General features: G+C 44.3%; 1 protein-coding gene across 1 annotated transcript in view; it reads right to left on the bottom strand.

The window, feature by feature from the left end:
- LOC148510565 (ATP-binding cassette sub-family C member 1-like) overlaps positions 1-18025 on the bottom strand; it is an 82549-nt gene that overhangs the window by 29508 nt on the left and 35016 nt on the right. The window contains exons 6-14 of the mRNA XM_088442750.1: positions 13548-13802; positions 12372-12437; positions 8500-8637; positions 7961-8107; positions 4951-5035; positions 4621-4687; positions 1965-2091; positions 1066-1242; positions 189-356 (exon numbers count right to left, since the gene is read on the bottom strand). Of these exons, the coding sequence (XP_088298876.1) occupies positions 189-356; positions 1066-1242; positions 1965-2091; positions 4621-4687; positions 4951-5035; positions 7961-8107; positions 8500-8637; positions 12372-12437; positions 13548-13802 (1230 nt within the window). The remainder of the gene's footprint in view (positions 1-188; positions 357-1065; positions 1243-1964; positions 2092-4620; positions 4688-4950; positions 5036-7960; positions 8108-8499; positions 8638-12371; positions 12438-13547; positions 13803-18025) is intronic.

Below are 18025 nucleotides of genomic sequence, written 5' to 3'. Positions count from 1 at the left end.
TAATTCAATCATAAAAAATAACCAACAATTTCTGAGTGGCATTTTCTTCAAGTCCAGTGCTGCCCAGCTCTCTGGGATAAATGACCAGCCCCCTGCACCTACAGAGTCCCAGGCCAACGTTTCCCCATCCAGTTTTACCATGGGGTAACTGGGGCACTCCAAAAAAACAAATCATTTCAAAAACATACCTTGTTTTTCAAAAGTCCATTTTGTCCAATGACCTTATCAAACAAATGTTTCCCGACATGTACATCGACTGCAGACAAGGGGTCATCCAACAGGTAGATATCTGCGTTGTTATATACTGCTCGCGCCAGGCTTACACGCTGCTTCTGACCTCCGCTTAAGTTCACACCCTGTATACATATAAATATTACAAATTGATAGGCATAAGACATGTTAACCTTTTTCAATGTATTTTAGCATGCGTTTACATATGGCGCATGTGTAAAAGATAACAAAGACTCCATGTACTAGAGCCTGCTACCTTCTGTGTGGCTATCTTCCGTGCAGCCAGCAGCGCAAAATCTTGCACCCAACCCCCTCATTCATAAAATGTCCCTGTACAGCTCCCAGTATGACCTTACAGCCATACTTCCACAATGCTGTCCAAGCTTGCTCTTGAAATAGTGCATTGCTATTAGTGATGTGCAGTTCTGTTTTACTCGGATTTACTTAGATATGTTCGGATCCCCAAAACCGGCATCATATTGGCTGTCCGGCTGTCACGTGTTTTGGATAGCCAGTAAGAGAAATCCAGACTAATCTGAAGTTGCGATAAGAACCAAATAACACCGGATATCTCTAATTCCTATACATATTTGTGTGAACCACACTTCATCAAGCTCCATTTCTCCAGCTGCTGTGGAACTACAAGTTCCAGCATTCCCAATCAGCTAGATCCAGAAGCTGCGGAAAATGCTGGGACTTTTGAGTCCCATAACAGATCAAGGTCTGAAGCTGGTTAAGCCTGATCTAGAGTTTCAATCCTGTACATTTAAAACTTTCATGATGTCAAATGCAGAGGTCACCAAATTAGTTCGGCGTTACAAAGCCGTCTCTCACCCGTTCGCCAATTTCTGTTTGGTCTCCATACGGTAACAGCTCCAGGTCGGGCAGCAGCGCGCAGGCGTCCAGCACATTCTCATAAAACTGTCTATTCATAGGCTGTCCGAACATAACGTTCTCCTGGAATAATGCGTTCTGAATCCATGCCTGCTGGGACACGTAGGCCACTGATCCCTATACGCAAAGACACAGAAACTATATTTAGGTTTATACCTTGGAGGTTCTTTTAGCAGCTAGAGGTGAACAGCTTGGATTTGACTCAGTTCTTCCTACCAAGCTCGACTCTGGAAACAAGGCGAAAGTTCATTTTACCAGAAGGCTCAGATTTTGCGTATTTGGAGCGCATATGCTTTATAGCTTTCCATGAAAAGTAAGTCTTGCAACGTTTTCACATTCAAACCTGCCGGGAAAAAACGTGTCGAATTCGATCCAGTCATCTCTACTTTTAACACCAATTTAATGCAATAAGTAATGTAAAAGAATGAGGATGTATTCACGGCTCTACTGCTTATAAAGCATCAGGTTTTACTTCCACTTGTGGTGTAAATACATTCTTCAGCTGCAGTCCCAAATCTGCATGAAGTCTTTCCCCAGCATCTCCATAATCTAACAGAGCAGTAGTTGGTGGTACAGGACACCATAGAACTGAATGTAATATTACAACACAAGGTGAGATGCATCAAACCTTCGAAAGAGACAAGCGGAAAAGTTGCCCATAGCAACCAATCATTTAGCTAGCACAGTTAGAAGCTGATTGGTTGGTATGGGCAGCGTCTCCACTCCCCCAAAGTCACAGTACTTCTTTAATATAAATCAATTATCTTCAGCCTATACAATGATTTCCCTCGCATGTCATTCACAATGCGATGTAAGCAGGTGTATATTTGTGGTCTTACTTTTCTCTGAACTGTTCCTTCCAGTTTATTCATCTCCCCGAGGATAGCAGACAGTAAGGATGATTTTCCAGACCCAACTTGGCCAACGACTGCAACTAACGAGCCTTCAGGAATCTTAATGTGAAGACTATATAAACACACAAATGTTACAATTCCCCACATTTTATCGTCACAGTTATTCTGCGCATATAAATCAATGAGGGCAGCCTGGTACACTTCATGCACCCCTCTACCCATTAAAAGACATTGGCCCTCATTCAGAGCCGTTCGCTATTTGCGGTCGTTCGTTTAAAAACAAGGGGTGGCTATTCAAATGATCCGTACGCACATTGCTGTCTGTTCACACCTCTAAGTCTGAACGAGCGTGCAAAACATACGCTCGTTTATTTCTTAAAAACGTCCCCTGGCCGCTCGCATCCTACGTCATGTCCGCTATTTATTAGATTAATCGAGTACATCGACCAGCGTATGAACTGCTCGCTATTCTTGTGGTTGGTGTTTGCTACCACAAATTTGCGTGCAGTTCTGGCTATAAAATAACCCAGTGACGTGGTCAATGACGCTGCTGTTTTAAATATACACACCCATAAAACGCCCGTTTTGACCTTTAAGCACGCCTGCGTTCGGATCTCCACTCCCCATTTTCAAGCACCTTCCCCTGTTACCACCCACATACGCCTCATTCTGTCACTCAAAATAGCAGGCACTCGCTATATAGCGTACAAAGGATTTTCGGCCGCACTGACTGGTTCGCGCATGCGTACTAAAACGCGTACGCATGCGCAGATGTGCAAACATCGCTCGGAACGAGCGTACTGCCGCTAACGAGCGGCTCTGAATGAGGGCCATTGACCTTAATCTCATTGACAAGTTAATATATATTTTTTTTTATTGTATTTATTTATAGAATTTAGAAGTTTATGCCCACAAAAATGCAGTAAGCAATATAATGAGGAGACATGATTAGCGTTCAAGATGATGAACATACTGTATAGCATAGTGATACATATGAAGATAAACAAATAAATAGGATAAAACAGAGAAACACAGAATATAATAAATAATTAAATATAGCACAAAATGAGTGGCTCAGTGGGAGTCAGAGACTCAAAGGACAGCTAAACTCTGGGCTCGATTCAGACCCAATCGCTAGATGCGTACGCTCGCTCCCAGCGTATGCAAATTCGGCTAATTGACGGCAAGTCAGGCGATCGCACAGCAAGGCATAAGCACGCCCACTATGTTTTGGCATGCGATCACCCTGTGCATGCAGACACCCACCAGCATGTCTTAAGACGCCCACTAGCGCACGTTATATCCAGGAAGTGTATGCAACCATTGGTACATCGGGTACCATCGGAAGCGAACGCAGCGCTTGTGGATGACTATACCCTACTGCAAGCACTTCAGTGTGAAATACAACCAAGTGACGTGTACTATGACGCTGCCTGTTAATTATGCACGCATCTGAAACTACGTTAAGACACTCAGGCACGCCTGCGTTCGCACCTCCACTTCCCCGTTTCTAGTGGCCTGCCGCTGTTACCACGCTACAAACGGCTTGACCTGTCACTAATTCAGCTGGGCTGTCTATGCGGGGCGAGCATACGCTTCCCGATCGCTCGGACTAGTTTGCGCATGCGCATATTGCAAAACATCGCAAGCTACGAGCGAACGCTTGCTAGCGAACGGGTCTGAATCGGGCCCTCTGTTAGGTAGCACAGTGGGAGAAACATTAAGGGAAAAAAAGGAAACTGGGGTAATTACGCCACGAAGAATTTAAATCAGGTGCGTAATATTTCACTCAACAGATAAAACCTACATATACTAAAAGGCGCCATTCAGGCCCACACAAAACCAGGAGAATAGTCCCTATTATAGTGGGTATTATTGTGACAAATATGAACTTAGCTCTGACAAAGGATCAGTGTAAAACATTTATACCCCAGCACCTAGCACCAGAACGAGTCGCTCATATGTCAACGGCCTACGGAAGGCAGACGAGTAGCAAACAAATATCAGATCCTTATAATAAACTAACAGAATATGCACTGGCCAGTATCTCCAAAACATGGAAAACAAAGTAAAGCAACAAATTTATATATTTAATAAAAAAAGAGACACCTATTTGTAATAACATATCAGCAGGAATTATAAATAAATATTACACGTTACAACAATATAAAAAATCTAACCATAAAGCAGGAAGGAGCTGGGGGCCAAAGGTGGACGCTGGAAGGCTGGGGCGTTTCTATAGACGAGGGGGTCCGTGTGCAATCTCCGTCACAGGCCCCCTCCTCTAAGTCTGGCGGCCGGCAGCGCACTGAGCGTTGCGCGGCCAGCACTGCACTTATAGACTCTGGGCACTAGAGTGTGCCCAGAGTCTATAGCGCATGAGCAGGTCACCGGGAAAATGGCTGTGGCGGCCATTTTCCAGCCGTTTTTACAGCGATGACACCGGCACAACGTGGGACTCCGGAAAGGTAAGTATAATATGAGTGCAGGGTGTGCGGTGCGGGCTCCTCCTGGACCCAGGTGTCCGTGTGCACTGCACATCCTGCACCCATTATAAATACGCCCCTGCTGGGATGTGTGAAAACTTAACAGTGTTGTACAGCAATGTATATACTATAGCACACAAAACCATTTATCTTACTCTTTTAAAATGGAGGGGCCGTTTGTTTCCCATTGGAAAGATGCACCTTGGAATCCCACAGCATGACCTTTATTAATAAAATAAAATATATAAATAAAAAACTGCATAAAAAAGAAAACAATAGCGTACTGCATGTCTAAGGAGTAAATTTACTAAAGTGAGAGTTTTTAGAAGTGGAGATGTTGTCCATAGCGACCAATCAGATTCTACTTACAATTTAACTAGCACCTTTTAGCAGATAATAGCTAGAATGTGATTGGTTGCTATGGGCAACATCTCTACTTCTAAAAACTCTCTCTTTAGTAAATATACCCCTAAGTATCCACTTACTTCCTTTGTAGTTAGTTTCAACGTTTTCAGATTTCAGTTCTTCACCATGAAGGAAATTTTCCAGTCGTGTAAGAGAAACTCTAGTCTGGGAAAGCAACCAGTGGTTGGTTAGTTTGTTTGCATATGGTCCATGCAGAAAGCAAAGACTTGGCAGAGATCACTAAAAAGTGGAAAACCAGCCTTCACCCACCATGTATCTCGATTAACGAAAGAGCACCTAGTTTGCTGCCAATGTGCCTAGATTGTAGGAACTTGCGCTAGCTGAGGGAAAGAGTTGGTGGATTGGGGGCATCTGGAACTATGGAACTATCAAACCTTCTAAAGAGGACAGAGGGAGAAGATGTCCACAGCAATAGCAACCAATCAACTTCTAGCTATCATTTTGTAGAATTAGCTAGAAGCTGATTCGATGGTTTGATAAGGCGATACCGAGTAGTAATTTAACAGTGTATAATAGGGAGTGGGGATGGAAAGATTGTCGCACAGGCAAAATGTGAAGATAAATAGGTAGAATAAAAGAGCCACTATTTCAGAGCCGGCCCTAGGCATAGACAAATTAGACAGATGCCAGGGCATTGGGAATGCCTAGGGGCATGCATTCCAAGCCCAGGGCCGGCTCAGCTTGACAATGGCAGGACCGGTGACTGTTGCCTGTACACACATATACAGTATATAGCGTAACCACTATGCTGTTTTAGCAGGGCGCCCGATTTCAAAAGGGCAGAATGCGCCCTACCCTTTTGGCACGACATCTATTCACAGAGAGAGGAGTGCTTGGGGGCATCCGTAAGTGCCGGGCACGCCCCCAAGTGATGAAAAGGTGGAGCATCATAAAGACACGCCCCCATTACGGGCCCGCTTTAGAGTGCCCTTTCTAGGTCGGGCGCCCTGCCGGCGACGGACCTAGAGTGAACACACATATATAATGCATTGCTCAATATTAATCCACTTATAATTCTTATAATGCATGTCTTATGTATATAAGGTGCATTACTGTGTGGTGTAACGTGTATAAATGTCGCTATTGTGTCGTGCAATGTGAATTAGGAGCAATACAGTGTGGTGTCATATGAATAATGGACACTACTGTGTGGCGTAACATTAATATGGGGCACTACTGTGCAGCGTAATGTGTATAAAAATCGCTATTGTGTCATGCAATGTGAATATGGAGCAATACGGTGTGGTGTCATGTGAATTATAGACACTACTGTGTGACGTCACATGAATAATGGGCACTACTGTGAGGCATAATGTGTGGCGTAAAGTGAATAAAGCACGCTACATGTTGTGTAATGTAAATAAGATTGCACTACTGTGTGGCGTAATTTGAATTTGGGGTACTATTGTGTGGCCATGCCCCTTCCCAGCAAGACCATGTCTCTATTTAAAATAAGGGTGGTGGGGATGTCAATGCTCTTGCTGGCACAGGGCACCAATATCTGTAGTTACAGCTCTGTGGATGACGATTGCTATGGGTGAGGGGTGTTGCTGGCTGCTGCTGTGCTCTGTGCTGCTGGGTGATGGGTGCTGTGCTGGGAGAGGGGTGCTGTGTCAGATGCAGAACTAGTGGCAGTGCTAGGGGACACCATCCAAAATCTTGCCTAGGGCATCAAATTAGTTAGGGCCGGCTCTGCACTATTCCCTTGCCGTTTTGCTATTGCTAGACAGGTATTCGGGTAGTGGTGGTGGTCACTAGAGTAGGGGTATTCGGGTAGTGGTGGTGGTCACTAGAGTAGGGTATACTTGAGAACAATTTAGAAGAGGGAAAGAACTCTGTTGGGTGAGCTCTCTTGGAATTGAAAAGTTGTTAGATTAGAACATAACTTTTAATATATAATAGTTAATATATATATATCTATCGCACTAGGCAACTTAATGGTATAAATTAAAACAAATAGCACACAGTATTTCCCATACAATAGTCCCCTCCTCAATGATCCTAGTGCGTAACACTCGGGTCAAGCGGTCTGTAAGCATTGGGCATGCTTTCCCGTCCGCTCTCTAAAAGCAGCCAAATATGTGAGCACCGCTGGCAACATGTGGTTCACCAGCTGCTCTAGAACAGCAAGATGGATACTGGCAAAGCATGCTGGAACTTTGAGTGTCTACATGCTGAAGTTCCATACTATAAGGGGCCCATTTATTAATTAACGGTGTTAGACTCGAAAATTTTAATTTCTTATGCCCGTTTATCCCTGCAATTAAAAATGATGTACCGCCTGATGAGATCAGTTTACTTTCAATTTCCGCGGCCAGTCGCACTACTGCGCATGTGCGGATGGCTCTCCCAGTACTTTTTGTGGAGTATTATTCTACAATGGAGAACGCCATCTGTTAGCTACTGGGAAAAGCTCGGTAATTGCAGCAATTAAGCAGCCCACATAGAGAGCTATAGGGGCTGCTATTGCAATCAAAAACAGGGATTCATAGCAGCTATATCCGAAAATTTGCTGTCTTCCCCCATAGATTCACTCAGGGTATCCTTAATATTTGTTGGTACTGCAAGTATTTTATTTATAAATAGGCCCTTAATAATACACTTCATTAGTGATATATTTTACATTGTAGCATTTTTGTTTCATAAAAGTCACATAGCTGTGTACACGGGATCTAGTTAAAATACTGACAATAGGGATGTCGACGCTTGGAATGTCGGAATCCCGGCGCCTGTCAGAACCTTGGTACCGGCATTCCAGCAGTAAGTACTGGGGTCAGGGGGAGGGTAAGGGTTAGATACTAGGGGGAGGGTTAGGGTTAGGCACTAAGGGGGGAGGGTTAGGTTTAGGGGGCGGGGAGGGGGAGGTTAGGGTTTGGGAGAGGGGGAGGGTTAGGATACTGACAGATAAGTGTCATTATCAAAACCCTGTCTGGATTCCTGCATCGGGATTTTGATCGCCATGATCCCGACGGCCGGCATTCCCTACCCATCCCGTGTAAACATGTAAAGCATAATTAGAATGGATGAATTTTTTTTATATTTCATACAAAACCATATAAATGTAATTACCTGAACTACTGACGAGATCACTGTGGGTAAATCAAACAGTGGGAGACGTAGTATATTAAACAGAGATATTGTTGTAAAAACCTTGGATGCTGTCAGAATATTAGCTTCATCAATTAAAAAATATACTCCAAAAGTAGCTATGGAAACCTTTGAAAAAAAGAAGACAAAATTCAACATGCCCAGTTTGTATCAAAGATTAATCAGCCCATATAATTAATTTAATAAACTAAATAAATGTATAAAAAAAAGAAGATATATCTAAAGGGGCGAATGTCCTTTCACATATATTTTTTAAAATAAAATAGAACTGAACACTGAAACCCAAAAATATATATATGCCTATTCTCCCAGAATGTCTTATGAATTTCAGGGGGTACTACCTGACTACCAGGGGATTTCCCACCCCATCCAAGCCCACTTCCCTGGTGATTACACCAAGAGGGAGCCGGCCTTGATGACACAAGCTGCATTACTATGGCCCCTGCACTGATTGTCTGATGCTAGAAAATACATTATTGAAAAATAACCCCATATCTTACCAAGAAAGGAATACAGGTTAACGTCAGCATTGAAAATGTGGTCAAGTAACCTGAAGATTTTAGCACGTCCATTTCACTTTCCCGAATATCAACCACTTTCCTTTGATAAGAAGGCTCCCACGCATACAGTTTTAGGATCTGAAAGAATTATGCACTGTTCATCAACAGATCAGCAAATATACTTGAAAAAATCTGGGAACCTCAGTCTGTGGTTCTACACAATTAACAGCTCATTCACGGAAGCATTTTACCAAAAACCTGTCCAGATTGCATTCCATATAAAATGCAACAGTTGCAAACACAACGGTCAATGTAAACCACAGATCTGAGTAAAGCTTTAGAAACTGTACGAGTATTCGGTCACCCAACTCAGCAGCAGGGATACACAGGTACCGGGTTCAATGATCTTGATGTCGGTGCAATTAGAAATGTGCTCAAGAGCAAAACTCTCTCCTAAATGATCCATAAATTTTTAAAAATCCAAAATTAACATTTTAAGTCATAAAGAATGAAGGTGAAACTCGCACTTGCTTTTCAGTGTAGCCATGTTAAAAATGAAACAGTGGTGTAGTATTTTCTTCTTCCTCCATAGCAAACTTCTAAAGAAATATCTAACAGTATTTAGCTATTGAAAATGGGCTGCAGGTGAGCCAAAAAACGCATAGCAGCTAATACTGCATTCTTACCTACCCTTCCGCATTACACGGGAGCCTCCCGCTACCATGAAAAGTATATAGGATCCCCCCTGTTTCCCCCACTGCCACATCGAAACGCAGCACTGCGCATGCACGAGTTGGTTGGGGCGGGGCCTGGACGAAAGGATGTCACGAAGCGTGACAGCTAGGAGCTGATTGGTTGGTACTTTTTCTCTATCCACTTTAACTCTCTCCAACATCTGATCCATCTCCCCCTTTGTAGATGAAGATGTATCTTTTTCTGAAGAGAAAGATCCAGCAGCACCTTCTAGTGATTATGGATTGATTGCCGTCATTTGAGATATGTTCTACAGGTTTATCAGCATGTCATACATCAAGCCTTCATGAATGTTCCTCATACCACCATGAACAGGAAAAGAAATGGAATACAGTGCAACACTATTTCCAAAACAGTGCCCAGCATTAGAAAGCTGATCGCTTTTGGGCAACTACTCTGTCCAAGGCTAGATGGAGCTTACAATCTATATTCTTTATGGTAGTGGTTCTCAAACTCGGTCCTAAGGACCCCACACAGTTCATGTTTTCCAGGTCACCAAGCAGGAGCACAGGTGTATTCATTACTCACTGACACATTTTAAAAGATTCACAGGTGGAACTAATTATTTCACTTGCGAATTCTGTGAGGAGACCTGGAAAACATGCACTGTTTGGGCTCCTGAGGACCGAGTTTGAGAACCTGTGCTCTATGGCATGGATACATACAGACTAGGGTAATTTTTTTTTGCCAGAAGCCAATTAACTTACCAGTATTTTTTGGAGTGTGAGAGGAAAGCGGAGCAGGTGGATGAAACCCACTCAACCACGATGGAACATACAAACTCCACACATACAAAGCATTAGTCAGGAATTGCTCTCATGACCTCACGGATGTAAGGCAGTAATGCTAAGCACTGGGCCAACCGTGCTACCCTTTTATCTTAGACGATCTCTTGAGGCAAGGTTCTTAAGGGTCTTTGTACTAAGCCGTGGGGCAGGATGCACAATTGCAGTTTTGTGCGGTGAAACCTCTGAAAATTACTTTTTCAGAGATTTGGCCGCTCACCGCATATGCACCAAGCCTCAGAATGCGATACATTCCGGGATCCGATAGAAGCCTATGGGCTCTATTTGCAAAGTGCTGTGACCCCAGCACCCGCTGCGGCGTGTGTGTCACTCAGTGCATGCACAAAGGGACGTCTGGGTTCCTTCAATCGCAAAGGACAGTTCTTACCGGGAGAGATGTCCTTTGTGATTTTTTTTCATGCATACCAGCGTTATTTACACCGGCATGCATGCGATGACTGGTGGGATGTATCGCATGCAAAATGCCATGTGTCATGCATCCAGCCCTTGATGAGAGAGATAAAGTGAACACAGAAAAGTACCAACCAATCAGCTCCTAACTGTTACTTTACAGGCTGTGCTTGAAAAATGTCAGTTAGGAGCTGATTGGTTGGTACTTTATTTCTCCCCAAGGCTTAGGACATAGGACCTCATTCAGACCCGGTCGCAACCAGGTCGATGTTTTGGTCCTGCGCACGCGCAGCGGCTGCACTGCGCGTGCGCAAGCCCCGGAGTGAGAGAGAAACTCTCTCGCTCCGGAGCTCACTACAAAAGGGACAGCTGTCGATGTCGATCGACAGCTCGGCCTGTTTTGTAGGTGGGGCGGGGGGGTGGTTCCTTGAGGAACGCCTACCGTTTTGTGGGCGGCCGCACTGACATCAGCAGTGATGTCAGTGGGGAGCTTCGATCAGAGAAGGAAGCTCCCTGGGGCTTGCGGTTGCCGAGACCCAACCTTAGGGTCTCGTCGCAAGCCCCGATGGTCGCGACCATCACCCTGGTCGGTCGCTAAGTGGTCTGTGGTAAGCCACAGCTTAGCTAGCGACCAGGAGGCCGCAATTAAAAATAGAAGCGGCCGCCCTCGTTCAGAACTCTGAATGAGGGCCATAGCCCCTAAATAGCTCCTGTTCAAGCTGCCTTTGTCTGTTACAATGCACATTATGTACTTACCATTACTTTGTGAAGGACTGACGAATATGTCAGCATAATATCCATAAAATATAATAATTATGACACAAATAATACACAGACGCGTCATCCAGAATTTGGTTCGTTAATACGTTTGTACTCAGGGCCTGATTCAGAGGTGGACGGAATTGAACAGACGCACATAAGCGACTCTGCAATTCCGTCCATTTAAAATGCAAATGCAGAGGGAGGTGTCACACATCTCCTTGCTGCATTTGATTGATCCCAGCGCTGCGACCCAGGTCGCAGCCTGGGGTCACCATAGGTTACCATCGCGACCATGGCCAGGCTGCGGGAGCTAAACCTTCCCGCAGCCTGGCCTTGTCTTGGCAGCTTATGAGGCCAGGAAGTCTGTGTGCACCCACGTAAACCCTGGCCTCATCCCTCCTGGAAAATGGGGGCGGCACCCCCCCGTTTCTGGGAACGCTGCCGCTCCACCTCCCAAACGGTGCATCCTGTCAATCAGGCGCGGCTGGGACACACTGAAAGTGGGCTTGCAGTCGGAGGGCTGCACATGCGCAGTACACCTAACCATCTGGTTAGCGTACATCTCTGAATCAGGCCTTCAGTCCTTACGCTGGGTACACACTGATAGATATATCGCCCAATCATTTGATATCTATACGATATCTATATGATATCTACTGATATCTATAATGCATCGCTGGGTGTGTACAGCAGATATGTCTGTGAACAACATTGTTCACAGACATATCCGATCTGCTGTGCAGCACATCAGATGGCTGATATATCTGAAAGATATATCAGTCATCTGCTGGTGTGTACGGACGACCCGCCGATCTCCTGTACACATACTGCGGGACCCAGCGGTGATTGACAGCTCTACTGACCGCCCGCCCATTTGAGCTGTCAAGGCTGGCACACGAATTGCTAAGTGTGTATACACTTACTAATCGTCAGATAGGTCGGCGGCCTAGTGAGTACCCAGCTTAATGGGTACATGCTAAGTACTTTATGGTGTCAGAACAATGTCATCATTTTTTCTGATGTCTTTATTTTTATCCTGCGAGACACAAACATTACTTACTGACTGGTGGTAAATGTACTGATGGCTAATAACCATACTTACAATTAAATTGTGAACATTTCAACAATGTAGATAATAAAAAAAGCTATAACTTTAATTACCTTTATTCCATGCAAAATTTCATTCAGTAATTTGATGCGATGGTCTTTACTCTTCAAATGGCTTTTCTGTGCATTCCATGTAATACCAAGAGAAAAGAGAAAAAAAACAAAATACATTATAATTAATAAAAGTCAATTCTTGGCACATTTGTACTATTACAGACAGAGTAAAAATGCTGACAAAAACATTTTTAAAAACAATTTTCATAGCATTACCTGACAGAAAGTAGATCGGACAGGTAAACATGTAATTTCTAAATGTATATTATAACTAATACTTGAATCATATGTATCTACAGTCCCAGTTTCATAAATTATAGAAGTCTATATTTAAAAATGATTATGATGCAATATATGAACGTGTAAACCCTCCTCGCATTTTTTTTTTTTTTTTATGTATCTTAGGCAAGTCAGGATCTGTAATAGTCCTGTGCACTTTTGTTCTATGTCTGCCAAAGAAACTGTAGGTGTTCGGACGGCAGACATATTTTGGTTCCGTTACCGTCCCCTCCTGCCTCCCTTTCAACTCAATCTCCTGTTAGATAATTCCGTCCAATTAAAACTCTGCAAATATCGCTCAGGTTAATTTACTTCAAAGTGTTTTCCGGTCTTTGAAGATGCCTCTGTACACTAGGATATACAGTACATTTACTAAATTGCGTGTTTAGAAAAGTGGAAGTGTTGTCCATATTAACTAGACGTGTGTGCCGCCCCCCGTGTTTTGGTTTTGGATCCGTATTCATCTTTGTGTTTTGGTTTTGCAAAATCACTCTCACGGGTTTTAAAATAACGGCACTTCGACCTGTTAGCATGCAATCCAAAAACAGAGTTCAGTTTTTAAATCCGAGTTCTGAACTGGTACTCGGTTCGACTCGGTACCCCAAAGTGATTCCGGACTCGGTTCAACTCGGAATCCCTAAATTCGGTAGTTGTCGGTTCTCTGCGAACCGGACTCGCACATTTCTAATATTAACCAATCAGATTCTGGCTACCATTTATCTGGCACATTCTAAATAATGATAGCTAGAATATGATTGGTTACTATGGGCAGGAGTACAAAAGCTCAAATGCGCTAAAACAGTAAAAAAAAAATCTTATCTTTTTAGATGACATTCTAAGGACATAAATAGTAAATGTTTCTTTAGATTGTGTCACAAAATATTAATTATCTTGTACCTTCAGTTGCTTAACTTTGGCAGCAATAAATGCATTTAAAGGTATAACCAAAACCAGCACCGCCACACCAGCCAGCACCGATGCACCCAGCTCCTGCCACAGGAAGACGATCGCTATGAGGATCTGGAATGGGGCTGACCACAGCAGGTTGAGGTTGACTGTCAGGTCCATAAGCTGTTGTGCGTCTGAGGACATTAAGTTCACCAGCTCACCCGTTGTAAATTTCCTCCGAGTAGAGTTTGCCAAATTTAATGACTAGAAAAAAAAATTAAATGTTAATTAACATCATTAACTCAAAATTGATAGTAAAAGTCAGCTCTGTATCAGGGCTCAAATGCACCTGTGCTAGCCCACCCCCTAAGCTCCTGATGTCATGACGTCACACAAATGATGTCATTAAGTCAGAGAGAGGAGGTGGGGCTGGCAGCACCAGTAAGTGCAGTGCTGACCGAAGCATCCTGAGGACGCTCAGATCAGCTGTACAGGCTGCTGGGTGCCTGATTTGAACATCTAAAGGACGCTCCAGCATCGCTGCACCATTGATCCTGGCTGCAAGATGACATTCCAGGAACCCTGCTAGCCAGAAGCCATGGCTGTGGGGCGTGGGATGGTGCCGCTCTCAGAGCTCTGCGTTCTGTGCGGCGGCACTGGACACATAACCCTACTTACAGCCCTGGTAAAAGTCTAAGTTGCCCAAACTTTAAATATAAAATAACCTCATTAGTGAGGCGCATACAAAGTGGCTGTAGTTGTGTACAGTTTCCCATAAAGATAGATCCAGCCACGTTCAGTCCAACTGAGCCCATGCAATTCAAATGAAAATTAGGCGCACCAGTGTATGTAGCCGAGGAAGCCTTTGCAATTAGTCCTGGATCTATCAACAGATCTGTCTCATTATTTTTATGTATCAAGCAGTGAAAAGCGTGTAGATGTGGACCAGTGGAGAAGTTGCCCATAGCAACCAATCAGCTGTGAAGTAGCATTTATCAAGTACAGTCTATAAAATAATAGGTAGGAGCTGATTGGTTGCTATGAGCAACTTCTCCACTGTTGCTACACTACTCAACGCTTTTCACTGCTTGATACATAAACCCCATTAAGAATTGAGGAAACATTATTGGCCCTCCAGCTGCTGTGGAACTACATATCCCAGGATGCCCTGCCACAGTTTTTATATACCCTAAAAGCATGCTGTGATGTGTAGTTCCACAGCAGCTGAAGGGCCACAGATTTCCCACCACTACATTATACAGATGCTGTATAGATGTAATTGGTTTCTTATTGAGGCCACTAGGTGGTGATGTATTTTAACACTTCTCATTCATTTGAAGCATTTCCTATAGTGTAGAGCTGGCCAGGGATTAACAACTAACTCAACTTTTGTTTAACTACAATGATGTATGAGAATATACGGTTGTATTGCTGTTACAGATGTGTCCTGCATGGCGCGAGGCGTGTGTCTGTGAGCAGATACACGCACTGCATCCGCACCCGCGACCCATAGGATTGCATGGTGTGATCGCAAGGCCCGCATGGCGCGATTCATGTGCACGTTTGTAGCGCAATCGGCAAAGATGTAGCTGGACACATCTGTAGCTATAAAGTGCTTGTCTGTTACCACCACAGCTGGGGGCATGGCACTTATTCCTGCTGCTAATTAAACACATTGAGCCTGATTCATTAAGGATCGCTATTGCGATCGCAGCTCCGTAATCGCACGCAGGTCTGCTGTGAAAATATGCTAATGAATGCAATCGCAATGCCATTGCACTGCCAGCACAGAGACGCCCACTGCCTCCCACTACCGCTATCTCACATCCATAATACTTTGCAAAACCTTCACAAACATCGGTAACATTGAGCATCATCGGTCCCTCATGCAGAATTACAGCAGCCCTGACCTTACTTACAAATTGCTAACCTTATTGGACGCAGTAATTACACAAGCTGCATATGCAATCACAGTGGTTGATTTATGCATGCCCATGCAATGGCGTTCAAACGGTCAGGCACTCCTGCTTTTCTCCAAACCCCCCCCCGTCGCCACCCCCCAATCGCTCACTGCCCGTCAATCACTCTGAGATGGCTCTGCGTGGTCTCAGAGATCGCAGTGGTGCCTTCGCACAGGAGTACTACGATGCATGCAACAATCGCCCAACTGCGAGCGCTGTTGCAATTGCAATCGTTAATGAATCAGGCCCAATTATTGTAAGTAACAACTTTTTTTGTGGGTTTAATTGACTGAGAGTTTTGTGCGTGGCAAAGGTTGGTTTTTTGATATTGCTAAAGTGCATTATATATCTCTGACAGTAGGTTTTTCATGTCCTGTTACTGTATGTCTCTTTTTCTTATGTACGCAGTTGTATGAGTGTGACGCTACAATGTCTGGAATTGATGTGCATATTTTGTACACTCTTCAGAGTGTGCTGTATCTATAACTCTGAATATGAAATTACGCTCATTATATGTACAGCTTTTTCACACACAATGAAAGATGCAGCTCTGAACACACTGGGAACACACCTTTACAAGCCTAGGCTGCCGACGATCGTATATGCAGGAGCGTTACAGGAGCGTTATCCAATTAATGGCTTATAATGCACCGCTGTAACTTTGAGTTACAGCGCCCTTGCTGCTGGCCACATCCCATCAGCACATGACATCATAACATTGTGCCACAGGGGCAGGGCCACCGTCAGTCAGAATAACAGCACTACCCGGAGAATCCTTAGAAGGCTCTGGATGGCTGTTATAACTGCATTCTGCCATTTGGAGCATTCCAGATACCCTGCTAGCAAGATACAGGGAACGTTGGTAAGTGGCGGTGCCACCCACAGAACTTTGTGCTCTGTACGTTGGCACCGTTCATCCATAACTAGTTATGGCCCTGTTATAACACTCTTGTAATGGTCGGGATCGGAAGGTCGCATCTTGTGTGTCGTTTAATATTTGTCGGCCCGACCTCCTGATTCCAGAAGCCCCTACACACTGAGCTATGTCTGCACAGTGTGCTTGCAGGCAGCTGACAGGGTGTCACACTCTCACACTGAGGGCCTGATTCAGAGCCGCTCGTAAGCGGCCGCTCGTTCGCTCCGAGCGATGTTCGCACAACTGCGCATGGGTCGTAATAATGCGCATGCGCCAACCAATCATTGCGGTCGGAAATCGAGGGCTCGCAAAATAGCGAGTGCCTGCTAATTTGAGCAACAGAATGAGGCGATTGTGGGTGGTAACAGGGGAAGGTGCTTGAAAACGGGGAGTGGTGATCCGAACGCAGGCGTGCTAAACAGTCAGAACGGGCGTTTTAAGGGTGTGCATAATTAACAAAGCAACGTCATCGGCCACGTCACTTGGTTGTTTCTTAGCCTGAACTGTTCGCATGATTGCGGTAGGAAAATCCAACCACAAACACTGCGAGCAGTTCAGACGCCTGTCGATGTACTCGATTAATCTAATAAATAGCGGAGATGACGTAGGATGCGAGCGGCCAGGGGGCGTCTTTACAAAATAGCGAGCGCATAGAGGCGTCAACAGACCGCAAAGAGCGAGCGCTCAATTTACATAGCCGGCCCCTTTTTCTGAACGAGCGAGCGCAAATAGCGTCCGGCTCTGAATCAGGCCCAGAGTGCCATAGAGCACCACAGGTTAGTGGTCCAGTACCAAATCAAATTATTTATGATCAATAGGATAGGTAACAGCAGTGCCAGTGGCTGACAATAATAAAATACATGTACAAACAGAAGCGCAACCTATGGCATCATTTTTGCCGATGGGATTGTGGTAGGTTTGCAGGGGGAACAGAGTTTAGACCCTGAGGGGCATTGACGGTGGCTTACAAAACAGTATATAATCCAAGGTTTGGTACATCTTGTAGTGTTAACCACAAAAACGTCGGCACTGCCCATCAGTTTCTAAACAATGGTCAACCCCCCGTTTAGTAGATTTACCCCTATTAGTCTTAAACTGTGGATAACCGTCGCATGAATACTAAATAAAAAGGGCTTAGTATGGATCAATGGACAGGCTGGCACTGTCGTGAATCAGAATGATTTATAATGTCCATCAACATATTTAGTCAGTTATACTAAAGTTTGAAACTGTAATGAAAATAATTTAAATGCTCTCCTCCTGATTGTAACAATTGTTTTGCCAAACCCACAGTGTTATATATCTGTGTCTGGCTGAAGCCATTAATGATTCATTTGTGCTGTAACTATCAATTACCGAGTACACAACTCCCAGTGTGAGTGACTGTCACATGGTCACAGCTTGCTTGGGTGTGTCACACATCGGTGAGCTCACTGACCCAGCTATAGGGAATCTGTGGGACACTGAGGGCCTCATTTAGGGACAAGAAGAAATCCAGCTAAACAGTGTAAATTTACACCTCGTAATGGGGTACGAATGCAAATTTTTGAATCCAGACTATACGGCAACGTACATATAATGGGCAACTGTATGTTTGCACTGTGATCTAG

This window comes from Taudactylus pleione, unplaced genomic scaffold, assembly GCF_031769625.1.
Source record: "Taudactylus pleione unplaced genomic scaffold, aTauple2 ptg000316l, whole genome shotgun sequence".
Taxonomy (NCBI): Eukaryota; Metazoa; Chordata; class Amphibia; order Anura; family Myobatrachidae; genus Taudactylus; species Taudactylus pleione.
The sequence above is the reverse complement of the archived record's forward strand: the minus strand, read 5'-3'. Positions and strand labels throughout refer to the sequence as shown.